Source organism: Onychomys torridus, chromosome X (assembly GCF_903995425.1).
Source record: "Onychomys torridus chromosome X, mOncTor1.1, whole genome shotgun sequence".
Classification (NCBI taxonomy): domain Eukaryota; kingdom Metazoa; phylum Chordata; class Mammalia; order Rodentia; family Cricetidae; genus Onychomys; species Onychomys torridus.
This window is the reverse complement of record NC_050466.1, coordinates 74,785,260-74,808,571: the sequence shown is the minus strand read 5'-3', so window position 1 is coordinate 74,808,571 and position 23,312 is coordinate 74,785,260. Positions and strand designations below refer to the sequence as shown.

At 33.8% G+C, this 23,312-nt stretch overlaps 1 protein-coding gene across 4 annotated transcripts in view; it reads right to left on the bottom strand.

Moving 5' to 3' along the window:
• Dmd (dystrophin) overlaps window positions 1-23,312 on the bottom strand; it is a 1,920,150-nt gene that overhangs the window by 1,172,651 nt on the left and 724,187 nt on the right. For all 4 annotated transcript variants that reach the window (XM_036174407.1, XM_036174408.1, XM_036174405.1 and 1 more), the window contains one exon: window positions 8,813-9,007. In XM_036174407.1, coding sequence (XP_036030300.1) covers window positions 8,813-9,007 — 195 coding nt within the window. The remainder of the gene's footprint in view (window positions 1-8,812; window positions 9,008-23,312) is intronic.

Genomic DNA, 23,312 nt, shown 5'->3' with positions numbered 1-23,312 from the left:
GCCCACTGTCATAGATCATGAGGATTCAACAATCCAGGTAAATTATACCTGGAACAATCCCTTTTTACAAACCATACTAGTCAATCTTACCAAAATTATCATAATCTATAGTAGTAAATATATCAAGATGAGTCAATGCATAGCTGTAAATGTAGACATTGTTCTGTCTTTTTGAGCATGCCACTATAACAGGTACTCAATTCCATCAGAAGACTCTTGCTCAATTGGACACCATGCCAACACCTGGAACCCAAGTTAAGATACTACCCACCACCTGCTGATACTCCTTAAATCCTGCCCAATAGTACCCAACAGCAACGTCTTCCCTCAACTCCATATCTTGGCCCACAACCTACAGCAGAAGTCTCATGCTCTACCAGAGGCCATGCTGGTACTAGGAACCCCAGAGCCTGCTCAGCAGTCTGCAACACCACCTCCTTCCCTCGGCTACATATGCTGTTCCACAACCCAGCATTTGACTCCTGTTCTACTGGTAACCTCATAGGTTCTGGGAACCCCAGAAGATACCCACTCTACTGGAAGACACACTGCTACTAGGAATCCAAGGTGTTTGACACCCCAGAAACCACACTGGTATCCAGAACTGCAGAAGTCACACTAATTCCCAGAACCTCAGAACCATAGAAGCAAAGAAAGCACCCAAAACCCCAGAGGCCAGCAGACCACCAAACCCCAGTAGAGACACACTACTGCATCTAAAGTCTTGCTGAGCATGAGAACCATAGGAGTCTCAGGCTAGAAGACCAGAGAAGAAACAGAATGGGGAGGGAGGGAGGAAGACATCCAAAAAGCATCCATCCAACAAAGATAACTCAGAAATCAGTACTTAAAGTAATAATAACCCTAAACCCAGATGACTAGATGCCAGTGTAAGAAAACAATCAACAACACCCAGGGCAATATGGCACCACCAGAGTCCAGCTATGCTACTACATCAATCCCTGAATATTCAAACAAAGATGAAGCACAATAAAATAACCTTAAAATCAACTTTATGAAGATGGTGGAAATCCTTAAAAAGAGAACAAATCTCTTAAAGAAATCCAGGAAAATATAAACAGGAAAAGAAAGTGAATAAAACCAATTAAGACATGAAAAATGGAAATAGAAGCAATGAAGAAAACATGAACTGAGGGAATCCCAGAGACAGAAAATATAGGTAAAAGAAACACGAACTACAGATGCAAGCATCACCCACAGAATAAAAGAAATAGATGACAGAGTCTCAGGCACAGAGGTATGATAGAAGAAATTGATACAATGGTCAAATAAAATGTTAAGTCTAAGAAGTTTCTGACACAAAATATCCAGGATAACTGGGAACCTATGTAAAAACAAAACCTAAGAATAATAGGAATAGAATAAGAAGGTACCCAGCTCAAAGGATCAGAAAATACCTTCAACAAAATCATAGAAGAAAAATTTCCTAACCCAAAGTAGGCCTGTAAAGATACAAGAAGCTTACAAAAAAAATTGGACCAGAAAAGAAAGCATCCACCCACCACATGATAGTCAAAACACTAAATATACAGAACAAAGAAAGAATATTAAAAGCTGCATAGGGAAAAGGGCGAGTAACATATAAAGGCAGACCTATTAAAGTTACACAGGACTTCTCAATGGAGATTTTAAAGGCCAGAATGGCCTGGACAGATGTCTTGAAGACTCTAAGAGATCACAGATGCCAGCCCAGATAACTGTACCCATCAAAAAATTTCAAACACAATACAAGGAGAAAGAAGATATCCTATAACAAAGTGAAATTTAAACAGTATCTACCCACAAATCCAGACCTACAGAGGGTGCTAGAAGGAAAATTCTAACCTAAAAAGGTTAAGTACCACCCAAGGAAATACAGGAAATGAATAATCTCACACCATCAAATTCAAAAGAAGGAAAACACACACACTACCACCACTGCCACCTACGACAACAACAAAATAACAGGAATAAATCATTGGCTATTAATATCTTTCAATAACAATGGACTCAGTTCCTCAATTACAAGACAAAGGCTCACAGAATGGATGTGAAAATAGGATCTATCCTTCTGCTGCAAACAAGCAATATACCTCAACATAAAATATTAAAATTACTTCAGAATAAAGATTTTGAAAAAGATTTTCCAAGCAAATATGCACAAGAAGCAAACTGGTACAGTGATTCTAATATCTAACAAACCAGACTTCCAGGGGAAATTAATCAGAATAGATGGGGAAGGATACTTCATACTCATCAGAGTAAAAAATCCACTAAGATGATATTTTAATTCTCAACATTTATACCCCAAACAAAAAGGCACACACGTTTGTAAAGGAAACACTACTAAAGCATAAATCACACATTTACCCTTACACATTGATAGTGGGAGGCTCCCATACCCTACTCTCACCAATGTGCCGGTCATCCAGACAAAAGCTAAATAGATAAATATTGGAGCTAACATTGTTAACAAAATGGATCTAACAGATATCTATAGAACATTTCACACAAACACAAAAGAATACATTTTCTTTTCAGCACCTCATAGAACATTCTCCAAAATGGAACACATACTTTATCACAAAGCAAGTCCCAACAGATGCAATAAAATTGACATAACCCCCTACCTCCTATCAGACAACTATGGGTTAAAACTGGATTTCAATGTAAATGAAAGATTACAAACTCATGGAAACTGAAAAACTCTCTAATGAATGACTACTGGGTCAAGACAGAAAGAAAGAAAAAAGAAAGAAAGAAAGAAAGAAAGAAAGAAAGAAAGAAAGAAAGAAAGAAAAATTAAATACTTGCTAAAATTCAATGAAAATGAATTTTCAATATAGCCAAACTTATGGGACACAATGAAAGTAGTTTTAAGAGGAAAGTTCATAGTGCTAACTGCCTATGTAAAAAAAATTAGAGAAATCTCATACCAGCAGCTTAACAGTACACCTGAAAGATCTAGAACAAAAAGATGTTAAGCACCTAAGAGGAGTAGAAGGCATGAAATCACCAAACTGAGGGATGAAATCAATAAAATAGAAACAAGCAAACAAACTAACAAAAAAATAAACCACAAAAGAATCAATGAAATAGAGAGTTGCTTATTTGATAATGTAAAAAAGAAAGGCAAATCCTTATCCATAGTAACTAAAAGAATGAGAGAGAATATCTAAATTAACAAAATCATAACCAAAATGTGAGACATAACAACAGACACCAAGGGAATCCATAGAATCATTAGATCATAATTCAAGAAATTGTACTCCACAAAATTGGAAAATTTTAAAGAAATGAAAAAAAATTCTTGATAGATACTACTTAACAATAGTTAAATAAAGACCAGACAAACATTTTAAATAGACCTATAACCCCTAAGGAAACAGAAGCAGTCATTAAAATCTCTAAATCAAAAAACACACAATTTTAGCTTAGAATTCTACCAGACTTTCAAAGAAGGCCTAATACCAATACTCCTTAAATTTTTCCTAGACTAGGCCCTCTGAATAAGTGAGACAGTTGTTTAGCTTGAACTGTTTGGGGGGCTCCCAGGCAGGGGGACTGGGACCTGTCCCTAGTGCATGAGCTGTCTTTTTGGAATCTAGTGCCTATGGTGACACACTTTGCATAGCCTTGTCTCAGGGAGGAGGGGGTTAGACCTGCCTCAACTGATTGTGCCAGGTTCTGCATTGGAGACTTTGCCATGGAGAGGTGGGAATGGGGGGTGGTTTGGGGAGGGGCTATGAGGTGGGAGGTGGGAGGACAGGGGAATCTGTGGCTGATATGTAGGATGAGTAGAAAATTTCTTAATTAAAAAAACAAATAAAAATAATTTTTCCACAAAATAGAAACAGAGGGCATATTAACAAACTCATTTAAGAGGCCCCAGTCACACTGATGTCCTGATAATCATATAAAGACTCAATAAAGAGGGCCTGAAAAGATGGTTCAGTGGTTAAGAGCACTGACTGCTCTTTTAGAGGACCTGGGTTCAATTGTCAACACCCACATAGCAGCTCACAACTATCTGTAACTCCACTTCCAGGGGTCCTGACACCCTCATACAGACATACATGCAGGTAAAACACTAAAGGACATGAAATAATCATAAATTATTTTTAAAAAATGACTCAACAAAGGAAGAGAATTATAGAGTAATATCCCTTGTGTACATTTGTGGGAAAATGGTCAATAAAATACCCACAAACAAAGTCCAATAACACATCAAATGGATATGATTGTGATCAAGAAGGCTTTATTCTAGAGATGCCAGAATGATTCAACATACAAAAATCTGTCCATGTAATCTACCATATAAACAAACTGTAGGGGAAAAAAAAGTATATGATCATCTCATTAGAGTCTGAAAAAAACCTTTGAAAAAAATCCAACATCCCTTCATGATAAAAGTGTTGTAGAGATCAGGGATATTAGAGAAATACCTAAATATAATAAAAAACAATATAAAGCAAGACAATGGCCAACATCAAATTAAATGGAGAGAAACTCGAAGCAATCCAACTTAACTTAGAAAAAAGACAAGGCTGTCTACTCTCTCCTAATCTACTCAATATAGTACTTGAAGTTCTAGCTAGATCAATAAGAAAAGTAAAGGAAATGAAGGAATACAACTTGGAAAGGAAGAAGTACTAAAGTATTTCTTCTTTGCAGATGATATGATAGTATATATAAGTGCCCCCCCCCCCAAATTCTACCAGAGAACTCCTAAGCAGATAAATACATTTAGTGGAGTGGCTGGAAACAAGATTAACTCAAAATAATCAGTAGCCCTCCTATATACCAATGACAAACAGGCTGAGAAAGAATTCAGAGAAACAACAATGTCATAATAGCCAAAGATAATATAAAATATCTCAGTGTAATTCTAACCAAGCAAGTGAAAAACCTGTATGACAAGAACTTCAAATCTAGAAGAAAGAAATTGAAGAAAATATCAAAAGATGGAAAGATCTCCTATCCTTATAAATAGGTAGGATTAGCATAGTAAATATGGTGATCTTACTAAAAGCAATCTACATATTCAATGCAATCCCCATTAAAACCCAAGACAATTCTTTACAGACCTTGAAAGAATAATACTCAACGTCATATGGAAAAACAAAAACCCCAGGACAGCTAAAGCAATCTTGTATAATCAGAAAACTTTTGGAGGTATCACTATCTCTGATTTTAAGCTCTACTATTAAGCTATAGAAATAAAAACCGCATGGTATTGTCATAAAAACAGACATGTGGATCAATGGAATTGAATGGAAGATAGAGACATAAATCCACACACCTATGGACACTTGATTTTTGACAACGAAGCCAAAATTATACAATGGAAAAAAGAAAGCATCTCCAACAAATGGTGCTGTCTTACTGTATGTCCACATATAGAAAAAATGCAAATAGATCCATATCTTTCACCCTCCACAAAACTCATGTCCATTTGGGTCAAAGACCTCAACACAAATCCAGATGCACCAAACCTGATAGAAGAGAAAGTGGAAGATAGCTTTGAACCTATTGGCACAGGATACCACTTTATTAACAGAACACAGAACAGGAACTAAGATTGAAAATTAGTAAGTGGAACCTCATGAAATTGAAAAGCTTATGTAAAGCAAAGAATACCATCAATAGGAAAAAATAGCAGCCTACAAAACTGAAAATATCTTCACCTACCCCACATCTGCCAGAGGGCTAATTTCCAAAATATATAAAGAACTCAAGAAACTAGACATCAAAACAAAACAAAACAAAACAATTAAATGAAAATATGTGGTACAGATCTAAACAGAGAATCTCAACAAAAGAATTTCAAATGGCTTAGAAACACTGAAAGAAATGTTCAACATCCTTAGCCATCAGGGAAATACAAATCAAAATGACTCTGAGATTCCATATTATCCCTGTCAGAATGGCTAAAATAAAAAAACACAAGTGATAGCTCATCCTGGGATAAACAGTGTACTCCTCCATTGCTGCTGGGAGTGTAAATTTGTACAGCCACGTGAAAAATCAATAAGGCAGTTTCTAAGAAAATTGGGAATCATCCTACCTAAAGCTCCAATTACACCATTCTTTGCCAAATATCCAAAGAACACTCTAACCTACCACAAGGACACTTACTCAACTATGTTCCTAGCAACTTTCTTAATAACAGCCAGAACCTGGAGGCAATCTAGATGCCCCTCAACCAAAGAATGGATAAAGAAAATGTGCTACATTTACACAGCAGTGTTACTCAGTTGTTAAACATACTGACAGCATGAAATAACTAGAAGAAATCATCCTGAGTAAGATAACCCAGACCTAGCATGACATACATGGCATGTACTCACTCATAAGTGGATATTAATTATAAAGTATAGGATAATTATGCTATAATCCACACTCCCAGAAAAGCTAAATAACAAGGAGGGATCTAGGGAGGGGGAATCTCCCTGGGACGGGGAAATAGAATAGATTTTGTGGTGAGGTAATAACCTAGTGCAAGCGAAACTCCCAGCTATCTAAAATGATTTCCTTACCTAAGAATCCCAGCAATACATGACACATAGCCTGAATTGGCCTTCTTATGTGACCAGGCAACACTTCCAGTGGAGGTATTGAGACACCAACCCAGCCACATAACCATTGGTCTACAGTCTCTCCTGCCTAATGAATGTGCTGGAGTTTAGAGAGACAGGATCTCGGCTCTTTGGATAGGAGGATCTTTTTCTCTGATCTTTCAAGTTATTACCCTGATACCTGCCTCCTGGTTTTTATTGAGATGACTAATTAGGTCCATGCTTCACCCATCCCCCACCTAGGACAAAACCAAATGTGATTGACAGAAAGAAAAAAAATGTCAACGTAATGATGTCTAATGATATCCTGCTATACTCATAGACTGGTGCCTAGCCCAATTGTCATCAGAGAGGCATCTCCCAGCAATTGATGGGAACAAATACAGAGACCCACAGCTAAACATTAGGTTGAGCTCTGGGGATCCTGAGGAAGAAGAGCAAAAAGGATTGTAGGAGCCAGAGGGTTCAAGGCAGCACAAGAAAACGCACAGAACCAACTAAGCAGAGCTGATAAGAATTCATAGAGACTGAAGGGACATCCAGGGAGCCTGCATGGGACTGACCTAGGCTCTCTGCATATACGTTACATTTGTGTAGCTTAGTCTTATTGTGGGACTCCTAACAAGGGGCTATCTCTGACTATTTTGCAGGCTCTTGGGGAAATTATTCCTCATATTGGGTTGCCTGCGCCAGTCTTAAAACAAGGGGAGGTGATTAGTCTTTTTGCCACCTGATATGCATGTTTTATTGATATCCATGGGAGGTCTTCCCTTTTCTGAATAGAAATGGAGGGGAAGTGGATAGATGGTGGGCAGCAAAGGAGAGGTGGGAATGGAGGGGTGGGTAGGAGAGGAGAGAAGGGAAACTGCAGTATGGAATGCTAAAAGATAAAGAAATAATAATGAAAAAAGAGGGACTGAATTGAAGATATTCAGCATGCAACTTAATAAGTTCAAGGTCACTACTCTTCTGACCAATATGTCTAGTAACATGAAAATGATGAACATTAGATTATTATTAATGATTTGCATGTTTAATGACAATAATGAGCTTACAAACTATGCTGTCAGAAGAGATTAGTTAATGTGAATAATGACAAATATGCAGGCAAGTCTCCTTTATCCAGTGTTTGAGCTGCTTCTCTGCACTGTACACATAAAGCTTTTGACTTTTACTTCAAAGATTATAAAATAACAACACCATAGTGAAGCAGATGGACTGGATCCAGACATCCATGAAGTTCTCATTTAGTATGTCATTTTATAGTTTATTTGACTTAATGTATGAAATTTAATTCAAGTCACTCAAGATGTTGAAATGCTGATTTCCAAATCAAACACTGTTTTCTATTTGTATACTTATGCAGAAATCATATAATATGGAATAAGCTCCCAAGAAATCACTTAGCCAGTGAAGTGCTTTAGTTAATATGTGCTGCGGATAGCAAACTCATCTGTCTATAACATTCTGTTGTTTGTTCTGGCAAATGCCAAGCTGTGGCTATACAATAATATTTCATTTTGAATGTGAAGTATAAGATTGCAAAACTATCTTAAGACACACATTTTCATGTACATTTTTCTGGATGATACTTTCATTTATCTCTATACATTGCCTACTAAATTCATAACTTTTTACATCACCGTGATTTGTCACAGTTCAGAATTCAATAACAGACTGCTATTTGTTTGGAAAAAGCTCAAATTGGTGAAAAATCTTTGAATGGTGGTTTTAAAGAAAGTGTCTAAGGAAAATTCCTCCCTCCTTTACCTCACATGTTGATGTTACTGGCATATACCCCCATACCTGGCTTATTTAGTCAGATTCTACTCAATTATAGTCTATATATCATATTGCGTGTTTGAAATCAATTTGAAATGGAATACATGCATTATATGAAGAATGTAAGTAACTAAGGCAATGTAAAGAAGATACAATTTAAATCTCATCTAGTCTACCATTGGGAGAGGAAAAAGTAAAGTAATATACTAATTGTGAATAAACTCTATCAAAACTAGCTTCATGATTCTGCCCCTCATGAATCTGTGACCCATAATTTCTGTGTAGTGCAATACTTTGGAAAGCCATCTTCCAACACTAAATATTTTAAAGTATTTCTAAGTTATATCTTACCTAACAATGTTATAATTTTTAAGAAGTCCAAGAATAATTAAAAGTTTATTCACAGTGCAGTAATCATTCAGTAAAGTTCAAAGAAAACACTGTGCTTTTACCTTAAGAGACTCCTCTTGCTTAAAGAGATCTTCATAATCTTTAGCACAGAGTTCAGGAGCATTTATAAGTTGTTCCACTTCTGATAGAGCTTGTGAGATATGACTGATCTCGGTCAAATAAGTAGAAGGCACATAAGAAACATCCAAAGGCATATCTTCAGTCATCACTACCACCGTTTCTTCATGGAGAGTGTGCTGGTACAGATATACAAAAGAACATTTTTTTAGCTTTCTAAGAACTTTTCTGACTTTATATCAATTCTTCTATACAGTTGGAAGAGAGCTGGAAATGGATTAAAAATAAACAGATATCATGACATCTAGTAAAATAATTATACACTCTATACATATATTTTCATCTTATAAAATATGAGGTCCACAGACTTTAGCACTCCAAATTGAAGACAAAAGACCAAAGTCATAGGGTTGCAAGTTAGTTAGACTCTAAGAAAAGCAAAATATCAGAAAAGAACTGTTAATATTTAATTTTAACTTTTTCTCTTTTCATAAGAAAGAAACACTGTTTTCTCCTAGTGTTGATTGAGGTACAGGACTGATAAAATGGTTTGGTTGAGATTGTATGTACCTTATGCCCAAGATGCAGACATTGGTTCCAGCCTTCAATGTTAGCTTGTTATTGAATTAATTAACTAAATAAACTGCCAAATAAGTTTAGTTGACTTTAAAATTCCTACTATTCTAGAAATTCCCAAGATCTTACAATGTTTGTCTTGCTTCTACATTGTCTGAACTTTTATCCAAATGCCATGGATTGTAAAATCTCCAGGCCTTTTTGGAGTTTGCCATTAGTACTTATTTCCCTATTCTTCATAAAAAAAGCAACAACTAAATGCCACTTGGCATGCAAACTCAGAAAGATGGATGACCTCTGCTCTTTTCTGTCTACAGTATAGGCAACAACACTCCTGTAATTGAAATTATTCTCCCAGTAACTTTGTACTCAATTGATCAACTGCCACCTGCCTGTTGATGGGGTCAGCTGAGGGCTTCAGTGGCAGGGTTTCTAAGGAAGTTCGGACAATAACATGCTAACAAAGTCCTTTATTACTGTTGTCTCTTTGACAGAGCCATACACATTTTTTCAATAACATAATTAAATGGACTTTGAGATCCCATACTGAACTCAACTTCCATAGTATAAAAACTAAAAGCAGATTCGTTTGGCTTCCTCTTACTTTCTCAGGATTAGAATTTTTTTAAATCACTTTTTGCATGACAGATGAGTAAAATTTATTCTAACTTATTTGTCTTATCTAATTATGTTGTAGAAAACTTAGAATTTCACAGGTCCATTTTGAAATGATATACAATTTATGAAATTGACTATATTTAAATCAAATTCGTGGCACATATTTCTTCATCATCAATGAAATACCATACATGCATCTCTAACATGCAATTAAAATTATCAGAGAAAGTTGAGTTTGAGTTTGATGAAGACAAATTAGTATTTAACCACAGATTTTAAAATCTAAATTATATTTCTGCAATTCAAATCAAACATTTCAGTAATTTGAATACACTTACATATATAAATAACTGAGTAGGGTATTTGAACGTGAAATTTGTAGTGGCACATTGGGTTCAAAACTATGTAGGAAAGTTAACATAAAAAGCCAACCAAATTTATTATTACATGCATGCATGCCATTATACAGGTGACTATGTTGTTCCTAATAATATTTTGAAGTAAGTTTGTCTTTCTTATTTGCATTGACTGCTTTAACATCCAATACAAAACTTTTTATCATATAAGTAAATGACATTTCTTACAGCACTTTATATAATGGTACAATTATCTTTGGGATTTAACACCAGGTTTTAAATAATATTTTTTTTGCTATTAGTATTGAATATAGGAAAAACAGTTATTTTTATGTTTTAATAATTATTCACCTTCTTTTTCACCAATGATTATCTTGAAATTAGAATTTCAAAGTACGTAAAAAAAAAACACCACACCCACATGTAAAAGTTTAAAATACTGCTAATTCAAAAGTGTTTTGATTTTTGCTTCATCATAATTTTTCTTAAAAGCATTTCCCAGATATCCTTTTGTGCATGTGCCTTGATTGACATTTAGCTTCCTCATATTCATTACTGACAGTTCAGGTGTTGGCAGTTACTTAAATTCTTATATAGTAATTGTAAGTTAATTGCAGCAAGTACAGTAACTGAGAACTCAAATACGTAAAAAAGAGGCACGGAAAGTAAACTAGAATTCGGAGAGTAACGTATATTTAAAAAGGAGTTAATTTTACAACTGCTTATTTTAATTTTTGGTGCTTGTAGTTAATTATATTTTGGTTTTCATGCAGACACTTGAAATGAAATGGGATTGGCATTAATAATAATTAGTTTTAAAAGCACAGCACAGAAGTTCAGAATTCTAAAACATAAGTTCTAACGTGAAATATAGTCTTTAACCAAGGCTCGAAGAAACTAAGCAGTCTAGATAACCCTGGATTTTATTTTTCAGTGTCTATTACATTTATTTTATTTATATGTCTGTATGAAGGTGTGTGTGTGTATGTGTGTCATGAAGCATATAATGAAGTCAGAAGACCAGTTGCTGGAGTCTGTGCACTCCTTCCATCTTGTAGGTCCCAGATCTCAGCTTCAAGGCAGGCACTTGCTTTACCTTCTAGGCCATTTCACTGGTCCTGGCTTTTCATTTCTTTTGCTCTGCTCAACTTGGTTGTGTGTGTCAGCTAGACCTGTATTGCATTGCAGATTTGCACTTTTTTACAACATACCATTTGTAAGCACATCAAAAATTTCACCCAGACTTAAATGGAAGACTTGTTGCAGTCAAATTCTAATTTTTAATAATTTAAATGTTCTATCTAGTTTTAGAAAATATTTGAATTTTTAATAAATATGAAGTCATAGTTCAAAGGAATATTTTCATTTAATTATAAGAATGGATAGTTTTTTAATATCTATATTGTGATTATTATCAGGACTACCTGTTGTAAATCTTGAAACAATTCAGGCCTATTAACAAAAACAGACTAATTAAGCCAATAGCTATTCACTCCATGCTCAAATAAGTAATTAAGAGAATTAAAAGATTGTCATGAACATTTCCAAGCATTAAATTTTTAAAATTGATGAAATCATTCAAGAAAAATGAATGATAGAACTTTAAAAGCATCTGAATATGAAAGACTGTAATCATGGATGTCTTGAACAACTGATGCTGAAGTGATCATTTTTTTCTTACTTTTAATTTAATCTGTGACAAAACCATGATATTGTAACTATACCTCTGAAAATATTTCTAATTACAGTGGATATTGGTGCAGTTAGAACTTTAAGAGTAAATTTTCGGGGAAAAAGTTTTATAATTTAAATGTATTTAATGATGTCTAATTTAAGGAACAATTTTCCCTCCTATTAGCTTAATGAATGTTATACAGCCACACAGCCACCGTTTCAAGTCCAATTTAAGAGTACTTATCAGTTGAAGAGCAGAAACTAGAGTGATCTTTTGAGCTTTCTTTGAGAAAACAAAATAATGCCAATAACTCTTCAATATGACTAGTAAATGGCTGACTCATTGTAACAGGAATCTTAACAAGTCTTACTAATAAAATCAAACCTTGGCCATGTATTGGGGTGAATGCTGGAAGATCAGAGAAGCAGAATAAGCCACAGCTACCTTACCTTGCCAGTTCCTCAGCTGATCCTGTTTCCTCAGACTGGAAGCCTCTGAGCCCTCATCCAGAATGAATCTCAGCTGAACTGCTGCTAGAAGCCTAAACGCTTAACCAGCCAAATGCTTCTAGTTTCTGGTCTTCATGCCTTATATATCTTTCTGGTTTGTGCCATCACTCCCTGGGATTAAAGGCTTCCTTTCTGAGATTAAATGCATGTGTCACCATGCCTGGCTGTTTCCAATATGGCCTTCAACTCACAGACATCCAGAGGGATTTCTGTCTCTGAAATGCTAGGATTAAAGGCATGAGTGCCACCATTTTCTAGCCTCTGTATCTAGTGGCTGTCTGTTCTCTGACCCCAGATAAATTTATTAGGGTGCACAATATTTTGGAGGAACACAATACCACAACTCGTTTTTGAAAAAAAAAAAAACTGTTTCATAAACTTTGAATATGCTAATATCTTGTAATACTCAACATATTCCCAACATGCAATAATTTGAGTTTATAAACATAACATGTAATTTTCTTTTCTTTTGATTTTCTATGTGTTCCTTAAATGTATATTATGCTTTTTGGCAGAGCTATGGAGATATTCAATGAATAAAATGTATCCATTGAATATTTTTCAGCTTGGTTTCATAAAAAGTTCAGTCATTAAAAAGTCAGTGTAATTAGAAGTATCGTTTCATTTTCTCTTCTTTATGCAAAATTCAAGCACTCATATCCACATTAAGCCTTTTGATTTGAATTTCATTAACTATGCCTTAAGTAATTATATCCTTCTGAATTCTGATGTGTGCAAATCCTGTCTAACCTTTTGAAAATTGACTTGTTTATGTTAATGTTCCTTACTACCTTATATTATTACAGACATGCATATCTCCATAGGAAGCATGCTATTGCCACAAAATTTCTTGCCTTTGTCTATCATCATTGGTAAATATATAAACAAAATAAAATACTTTCCTCATATTTCTGACAACAGAAAAATAATATGTGAAGGCAATCCCAAAGCCTCTATTTTTACTTAGGAATAGAGGGTCTAAGAAGTGTTCATAATACATTATTTTAGGAAAAATACTGAAATTTATAATCTTTAGCTCAAATTAGATAAGAATTTGAGTTATTTAAGTAGGTATGTACATCATTTATGATGTCTCTGAAAATTTAGTTATCACACATCTTACACTACTTTAACTTTGTTTCTTGAATGGCCATTTAACTATGAGACAAAGCAATTCTGTTTGAAAACAAACTATACATTATATGTATGCTTTAAACAAAATACTTCCCTCTATTTTTTAGAGGTTGTCTCCCTTCTTTAAATTCCAGTGACTATTAACCCTTTTATGCTTCATTGGGGTCAAAGAAACTAAAGAAAAATGGCATACCATGTGCCATACTATGATGACATATATGTGTGTGGGGGTATGTGTTTGTGTGTGTATGTATGTATGTTTCTGTGTATCAGAGAAAAAGTGTCAAAAAATTATCACCCTAGAAGAAGAAAAACCATGATGGTATCAATTTTGCTATTCAATTAGTATTGATATAAAGGGGAAGCTATATCAAACTGTCAAAATACAGAACAACTACTAATGTCTAAAATAAGCAATGGCATGACGTCCTGTGAGGTCTCACATGGAATCTTTTTATTTTTAACTAATTATCTTTCCTCAGAATGTCATTATTCAGTACTGTGGGTTATGTAAGAGTACTAACAAAATGGTGCATAAGTGCCAAGTATGATTACAGGTTTTATATTCATATCGATGAGTCATAAATGAAATGAAATTGGGAAAGATAAGTTTCTTTAGCGCCTGAATTTAATGAACTTCAAAGCCAGGCAAGTTACTTTCTATAGATTATCACAATAATATGGAAAGATTCATTATTATTGATTTCTCATAGATATATCATATAGGATAAAACAAGAAAATTGCAATTTGACAATTAAATTTAGCCCCACATATCAATATGTAGGAGAAGCCTCCAACAATAAGTTATTTTAAAAATGAAAATAGGGAATAGATGAGATCACTATGAGTTTACTTAGCCATGTTCACTGTTTTGCGACACAAAACTTATATGGCAAAAGTAGCATGGTGAAAACTCTTGGCCTCACATGTTTTAAATAGGTCACTTGGTATAAATATCTTGAAGTAGCATTCAAATAATAGTACATGAAGTGAATATAGCAAGGTGAGACTATTTACACTTAAGTAGTTCTTCCTCACGTATTTTATTACCGAAAAGATTTTTATGTGAACCTACCAAACAAAATTGATACCCACCATAAAATGATCACTAAGTGATGGATCAATTACTTATATTAACAATTTTGTTTTGAGCTGAGGATCGAACCCAGGGCCTCGCACTTGCTAGGCAAGCGCTCGACCACTGAGCTAAATCCCCAACCCCAATATATTAACAAAAATTTTACCTAATTGTTTACAAATAAAATCCACTCAAATATATAAAATACTGAAGAAATCATCCTTTACTGCTGCATTTCATATATTCCAAAATGGGAATGAATTTCTTGAGAAGGCCAGTGTGTCATTGAAAGAGAAATACAAATGAAGCTGAGTTTGCATGGTTTGGGGTAAATTTTGTGTCTCAGAGGCCAGGGTGTATAGTATCCTGTATGAAAATTATTGTTGAATCTCTTGAATAACCTGGCTTATGGAGATCTTTCCTTTCTACACTATAAAACCTACCTAATCCCTCAGGGTCAAGATCAATTACACCTAATTCATCTGTAAACCAAATCTTGCAAATGTGTTAGTGGTTTAAAGTGATTATCCTTCAAAGGACAGCATTTGCATTTTAATAAGGAATTTCAATGACTGAACAAAATAATAAGTTGGTTGAATTTTAAGCACTAATTATAGCTTGGAGAGAAATAAAAAATAATCTCAGAAAAACACCAATAGAAAGCAACAACCACATCACCAACCTTATTAGAAATAAAAAATAAAACACAAAACTTTATCAACAAGATTGAACATTCTGGATAATTTATAATACAAAACACACACACACACACACACACACACACACACACACACTACCTTATGCATAACAGCAAAAATACAGTAGGTTTTTTAAAAATAACTTGATGCTTATCTCATATCTCACACAAAACTTAACTCCAAATCGATGATGGACCTCAGTTTAAGACCTAATATCTGACATGAAAAAGTAGGAAATGTATTTGAACTTATTAGCACAGGAAAGGACTTTCTGAACAAGACCACAATAGCAAATGCATTAAAACAGACAGTTCATAAATGGGACCTTGGGAAACTAAAATCTTCTGTATGGAAAACCCATCATTACTTGAATGAAGCTGCAGCTAACCAAAAGAAAGAAAAACACTTTATCAGTTGTATATTTAACAGAAGGTTAGCATCTAGAATATACAAAAAATAGCAAAAACTAAAAAAAAATAAAAAATAAAAACCTAAACATCAAGATAACAACCCAATTAAACACTGGGTTGTGGAATTGTATGAGAGAGAGAGAGAGAGTTCTCAAAGATGAAATATAGATGACCTAAAAACATTTCAATAATTCAACATTCTTAGTGATCAAAGATATGTCAATCAGCATTCTTAGTGATCACAGATATGTCAATTTAAACTACTTTGAGATTTCAAATTTCCTAATCAGAATGGCTAAGATAAAAAAAACAAAAAGCAAACCAAACCAAAAACAAAAAACAAACAAACAAACAAACAAAAAACAAATTGTGAGCCTGGCAGAGGCAGGCTAATCTCTGTGAGTTTGAGTTCAACCTAGTCTACTGATCAAGTTCCAGGACAGCTAGGACTTTTTCATGAAGAAACCCTGTCTCAAAAAGCAAACAAACAACAACAAAATCAAAGGATGATGTGAATGTGGAGAAAGAAGATTGGCTTTTAGGAATAAAAAGTACTTCAACCACTATACACATCAGTGTGAAGGTTCCTAAAAAAAATAAAACTGAGATCTTGCACATTATTCAGATACATCACTCTTTAGCATATTTCCAAGCACTTATATTCAACTATAGAAATAATTATTCATCAATGTTCACTACTTCCTTATTCACAACAGTGTACATGCCTACCAACTCATGAACAGACACTTAAAATGTGGTATATTTACACAGATGACTATTATTCACCTATAAAGGAAAAAAATATTAAAATTACAGGAAAATGGATGGATCAGGAGATAATCATTCTAAAGATTGATATCCAGATTCAGAAAAAGAACCTTTGCATGTTTTCTCTTTTGTGAATGTTAGCCTTGAATCTTCAGATATGTGGAATACACATAGCAATTAAGAAGTCTGTAAAGAGTCAGGGGAAGATTTCAAGGGAAGTGAGAAACAAAGCAGTGGTATAAAAGTTTAGATGGTATTAATGAATAAGATATGTTAAAACTGGATGGGATGGGAGAGCAGCACAGAGGAGGGACTAAGTAGAAAGATAAAAAATACTAACAACCTTTCAAAGGAATCATATGCAAACCTACCTATTACTATAGAATCTTTCTGCAACACACACACACACACACACACACACACACACACACACACACACACACACACACACACCAAGTCTAAGTTACCCTATAATCCCACAGGCTTAAAAATAAGAATCCTAGCACCAGATTTGGGTTAACTTTTTTGCAGCTGATGATAATTGAGATCCCATAGACCACCCTGCCCCCAAATACATGCCAATGTTATTGTTCTCCAGAACTGACTGTAACACAGTATTTCTGATGGCACCACATAATTGAATCACAGAATATGTAGATACCAAGATGGTATTGACCTGGAAGGCTCATCCCTCCTGTCTAGCTTCCATATTGTTGGAAAGTGCTAGACGTACTACTAGAAAAGAAAAGAAAAATAATTAATCTTACCCAGCTGAGAACCTTGTGAGCTATAATAATGTCTACCCTGGCTAAAAATGCCCAATAGTATGATAATGCCACAACAATTATTGGAGTAACCAACTACTTTCTGATTCCTGATTGCATTTAAGTTCCTTTCCATGTGAAAAAAACCTATACCAGGCACTCATATTGAGACTAAGAACCAGCCTTTAGACAGGACATAGTTGCTAGGAGGAACCTATTAGTACTGTTTAATTGGAATAGTAATAGATAAACTTCTAATACCTTACTGTTAAATGAATAGATTAATGCATTTCTCAGTCCTTATCAGCAAAGCTTCTACTTGCAGTGGATGGTAATATAATAACAGTGAGACCCACAATTGGGCAAGGTCCAGAGAATAAGAAAAGACAGAAAGCTTAGCTATAAAACAGAACATCTATAAGACATGCCCTCCTCACATTGCTCAGGGATGGTTGTGTAACAGGGCACACAAAGGCTGTAAGAGCCAGAATCTTTAAATAAATACGAAGAACCTGTGCCCTCCAAACAGAAACAGGACTGGCACATACAAATTCAAAGCCATTGTGACAGCATAGTCAAACTCTATTCAAACTTAAGTCAGACCAAATACCAGCCCAGAGCTGGGATGAGGACATTAAGTCTCACACTTGTCCCAGGAACTTTGGTCAATTGAAAGCTTTTGGGAGAGGGAAAGTTGGTTTTCTTTAAGATGATTTGTTTGTTGTAAGTCAATCATACTTCATTCAAGGCCACAAGTCCAAGAATATGTGGGATGAACAAATGGGACTTGATGGATCCAAAAGAGAAAAAAAGGAAAAAAAAGAGCACAAATTTATGTGGGTAAGCAAGGTGCATAGATATGGGAGTACTTCAAGTTCTAGCCAGAGCTATAAGACAACATAAATAGATTAAGGGGATACAAATTGGAAAGAAAGAAGTCAAGCTCTCCCTATTTGCAGATGACATGTTAGTATACATGAGTGACCCCAAAAATTCAACCAAGGAACTGATACAGCTAATAAAAACCGTCAGCAACAAAGCAGGATACAAGATCAACTCAAAAAAATCATTAGCCCTCCTATATACAATAGACAAGTAGGCTGAGAAGGAAATCAGAGATACATCACCCTTTACAATAGTCACAAATGTTATAAAATACCTTGGGGTTACTCTAACTAAGCATGTGAAGGACCTATATGACAAGAACTTTAAGTCCCTGAACAAAGAAATTGAAGAAGATGTCAGAAAATGGAAAGATCACCCATGCTCATGGATAGGCAGGATTAACATAGTAAAAATGGAGATCTTACCAAAAGCAATCTACAGATTCAACACAATCCCCATCAAATTACCAACACAATTCTTCACAGATCTGGAAAGAATAATACTCAACTTCATATGGAAAAACAAGAATCTTGTACAATAAGACAACCTCTGTAGGCATCACAATCCCTGATCTCAAGCTCTACTATAGAGCTACCAAAATAAAAACAGCTTGGTAGTGGCATAAAAACCAACATGTGGACCAATGGAATCGAATTGAAGACCCTGACATTAACCTTCACACCTATAAACATATAATTTTTGACAAAGAAGCCAAAAATGTACAATTGAAAAAAGAAAGCATCTTCAACAAATGGTGCTGGCATAACTGGATGTCAATTTGTAGAAGGCTGCAAATAGATCCATATCTGTCACTGTGCACAAAACTTAAGTCCAGGTGGATCAAAGACCTCAACATAAATCCAGCTACTCTGAACCTGATAGAAGAGAAAGTAGGAAGTACTCTTGAATGCATTGGCACCAGAGATCACTTTCTAAATATAATAATCAAAAGATATTTTTAAAGAAATAATAAAAATTAAATCAAGCCAATAGTCCCATTCAATGAAAATAATACTTTAAAAGATGAAGAAACATACATCAACTTAGAAGGAAGTGTGGTATAATGATGATGAATTTATAAGACAGATTTATATTTAGCCATATAATAAGGTGCTACAGCCACAACATATTTTATATTTTGTAATTCGTGGAATTCAAATGGCGATAATTTTTAGACATTACAGTGCAAACCTGTTTGGTATAGATTAAAGCATAGCTGTGATTTAACTAAAGCGCTATTCTCCATTAAGGTGCCCTTGCTAACAACTATTTTACATACACTGTGGCTCTTTATTTGTTTTTTGAGAGTTATTTATTGTGTGATGTTGTGAAACCTCATAAGTATTTATTTCTTATAGTGTTCTAAAGTTTGGAGAGCTGTTAGTTTTAGCTAACACCAGTGCATATTTAAAGAGTGAAGTTTCTGGAGGGCTTATGAACAAGAAGTTAATCTTTTATAGCAATTTCAAGGCTAAATTAGTTTTTCATCAATGTATATAGTGCATTTAGTTTTGTTATCTCATCCCAATCTCTCTTCTTCACTCTTATCACCTACTCCTTACATAATCCTGTTCTCATTCATTATTTGTTGTCTTTCCATACACATATCAATCATATGCTATTGATTATTTGGAATTATTTTGAGTGCCTGAAATAGTAATTAATTTCATTTTAACTTGTATATACATACCAATATTTATCCAAATATGGAAAAAGAAAGAACAGAATAGAAAATTATCTGAAATTTTATTAAATTATGCAACAATATTTCATCATTTTATACCACTTAGTTTCAGTTGTCCTGTGAATATTCCACTTTGATATGAAATTTCAAAGTAAATTCACAATATTACATTTATAGTATTCTCATGTATAGGACATGTACTCATTACTTATCTCTTGATTATTTAATATCAAGTGATTATTCCTACAAGTGGATAGGAATGGTTATGAATGTGCCATCATTTGGCTTTCAATATCATTATTATAAATGTGAATGCAATTAAGTTGTTAATAGCTGCAGTGTCAAAATTGGTTACCATTGGCTCTAACTGATTACAGTTATATGTATCATTGTAAACATACATTATTTACAAGGAAATACAATTTGAAAATTTAGTACATCCATTGTACTAAACATTTTATGTGCTCAAGGGTCACATTTATCAAATAGTTATTTTTGTTTGACAGTGGGAATATAGACAATTCCATCACTACAAAAGACATGGAGATAGGTAGCCTAAAAATCTGATATACTGTCTTCATAAATATGATTAAAAAAACTCAAATGTGTTCTGTGAGAGTTTCCTATCCTAATCATTTTGTTACAGTCTAGTGTGATGTCTGGTACTCACTTTAGTTTAAAAAAAACAAAAAACAAAAAACAAACAAACAAAAAAACCCACTTGATGTTACTCCATATTACTCCACAACAGAAAGTAAAACAAAATTTATTTCCTTTATATTTTGCTCATTACATTAAAATTTAACATGGTCTTCACATTTCAGTAATCCAAAACAACACAAAAAACTGGAGTGCATAAGAACTAGAAGTGATTAGGAAAGGAGAACAATTATCAGGTCATATTATATGAAAAAATATTTTGAATAAAATATACATATATAAATTTAGTGAGGAACTTTGATACTACAGCTGTCAGAAAATAACATCAGTTCTAACAACTGCATTGATAATTATATTTAAAGGATGATTAAGACTGGTTACTAAATCCAGTTTGAAGTGTAAAATGTATATGTCACTTAACTCATTTTTAAATTATATCTAATTGATTTTATTGATTAACAGTAACTTTTACTTACATGTAATTAGAGCCTACATATTCAATTTATCTCTCAACCCAGACCAAGATGATAAACAAAAACACATAGTGTAAATTGTGCCAAATTAATAATCATTGTTTTCTATTCAAAATTTTATTATATGTCTATACAAACACAAGAATGAAAACATGGCAAAAGTGAAAAAGGTACATCATCTACATGTGCTCTCTGTCTTCTCTCAGCTGAACAGACTTAGCTTGAAATAGTCATGGATAATTCCTCAATCCATCAGACCACAAACATCAAAGACCTCAACATACAAAGTTTCATGTGGGGGAACAAAGGTCATAAATTAGAAGACTTGTGAAAGACATGTTAATCTCTAAGACTGAAAAAGAAAACAAAATTACAGAGTAGATAATGTTCAAATGTATATGTGGGATGCTTTTAGAGCCATCTGACCAAAGTTATACTTGACTTCAGAATGAGTACATACCTGTTTGATGAATTACTGAACAGAACAGTATCTTCACTACACAGATTAATTCCAGTATGTGTTTGTGAGAACAAGTAATGCTATACTCATATTTTCATTGGAATTGTTGTAACTTGATAAACAATTTTATTACCTCTTATTCTATGATCCTTTATCAAAACCTTTTAACTTGAATTTTATTTTTGTAAAAAAAAAATCATACTCTTTCAATTCATCCCGATAAAATTCGAGAATTTCAAGAACTGTATGGACACAAAGAGATTTTAAAAAGATGGGTCTGTAGAGGATGCACTAGATCAAATAGAAGCAAATTCTGATAAAAATTAAACAACAGCCCATAAAACCAAGTGTAAAGACAGAACATCATTTTGTCCTATTTTTTAAAGTTTTCAAGATGACTTGATAGAAGAAAATAGTTATGGCCAAAATAAAATGGCATTTCTGGGCAGCCTACTACAAGAAGAAAGCTATTGTCAGAATAAAGAATAGAATGAAACAAATAATAAACTGAGAGGTGCCATTACTAGATACAAGAGAGTAAGCATATAATGATAAGAAAGAAAAGTTAGAACATATGGAAGAAAAATTACATTTTAATTATAAGGGACAATTTTCCTGTGCTAAAAATTTATTATTTGTTAAAGTTAAAAAAATGGACCTAAAGCTGCAGTTATGACTTAGTGTGTGAAGGCAGAAATGATGTAAATATAGGACTCATATATGAAATTCTCAAAAAATATTTAAAAAGAAAGAAGATAAAAAATGTTCTTAATTTCAGGGTGCACTAAGCAATCTCCAGATTTAGGAACAATTTTATACAATTTAAGGCATAATTGAAAATAGTACATAATAATTACCCAACATTCTAATCTTCTTTTAAATATTCAAAATAACTTTACATCTCTGCAGTAAATATAAGAAATTACAAAAGAGAACTTTTGGAATGTAGCTAAAAGATAGGTAATGAAATACAAATGAATGCCACTAGACATTTTCTCAAAATCATTCGGTATATTTGCAAACTAACATTTGTATGGATATGCACAATATAATGCATTTATATGTACCATATGTGATATTGATCTGTATGTATGTTGCCTGTTCACAAAAAGAAAATTAAGTGAGCAGCAGTAGTTTGTGCCTCATGCTGGTAATCCTTCATTATTCCTTATTCTCTTTTATGTATGAGTAGGCAGAGATTTATGAGTTTATGAAATTATTTGCAAATATAACTACAAAAAAGAAAATGAATTTTCCAGAAATGTAGACCAATAAAATGATCATAAGCCATTCTCTTTCATATTAAGTTATTCTACTCTTTTCTGTCCTTTCTTCCTCTCTTTGTATTGTCCCATGCTAAAGAATTCCTAATGATCATGTGCTCTGCCTCACTCTATTTTCCTCTCACTTCCTATGATTTCTTGTTTTGTCTACTTATTATTTCTCTTTAACTACTTATTCTACTCGGGCCAGAAAAAATGTGATTATTAAATTTATTATAACTGTTTCTATATTCAGAGCAAAAGAAGGCATATTTAAAAACTTGCAATGTCCTACAAGAATGAGGAACAAGTTTGCAGACACAGTTTAGGGAGTGCAAAGGTGTCCTTTGCATTTTTGGATCTGGGACTGTTTTCAGAAATTCTCTCAAAATAAGGGAAGTCATAAGCATGGACTTGTTATTTTTCAAAATAGAAATGCTGCTGTGCATAGCGAACCTATCATATTTGATAAT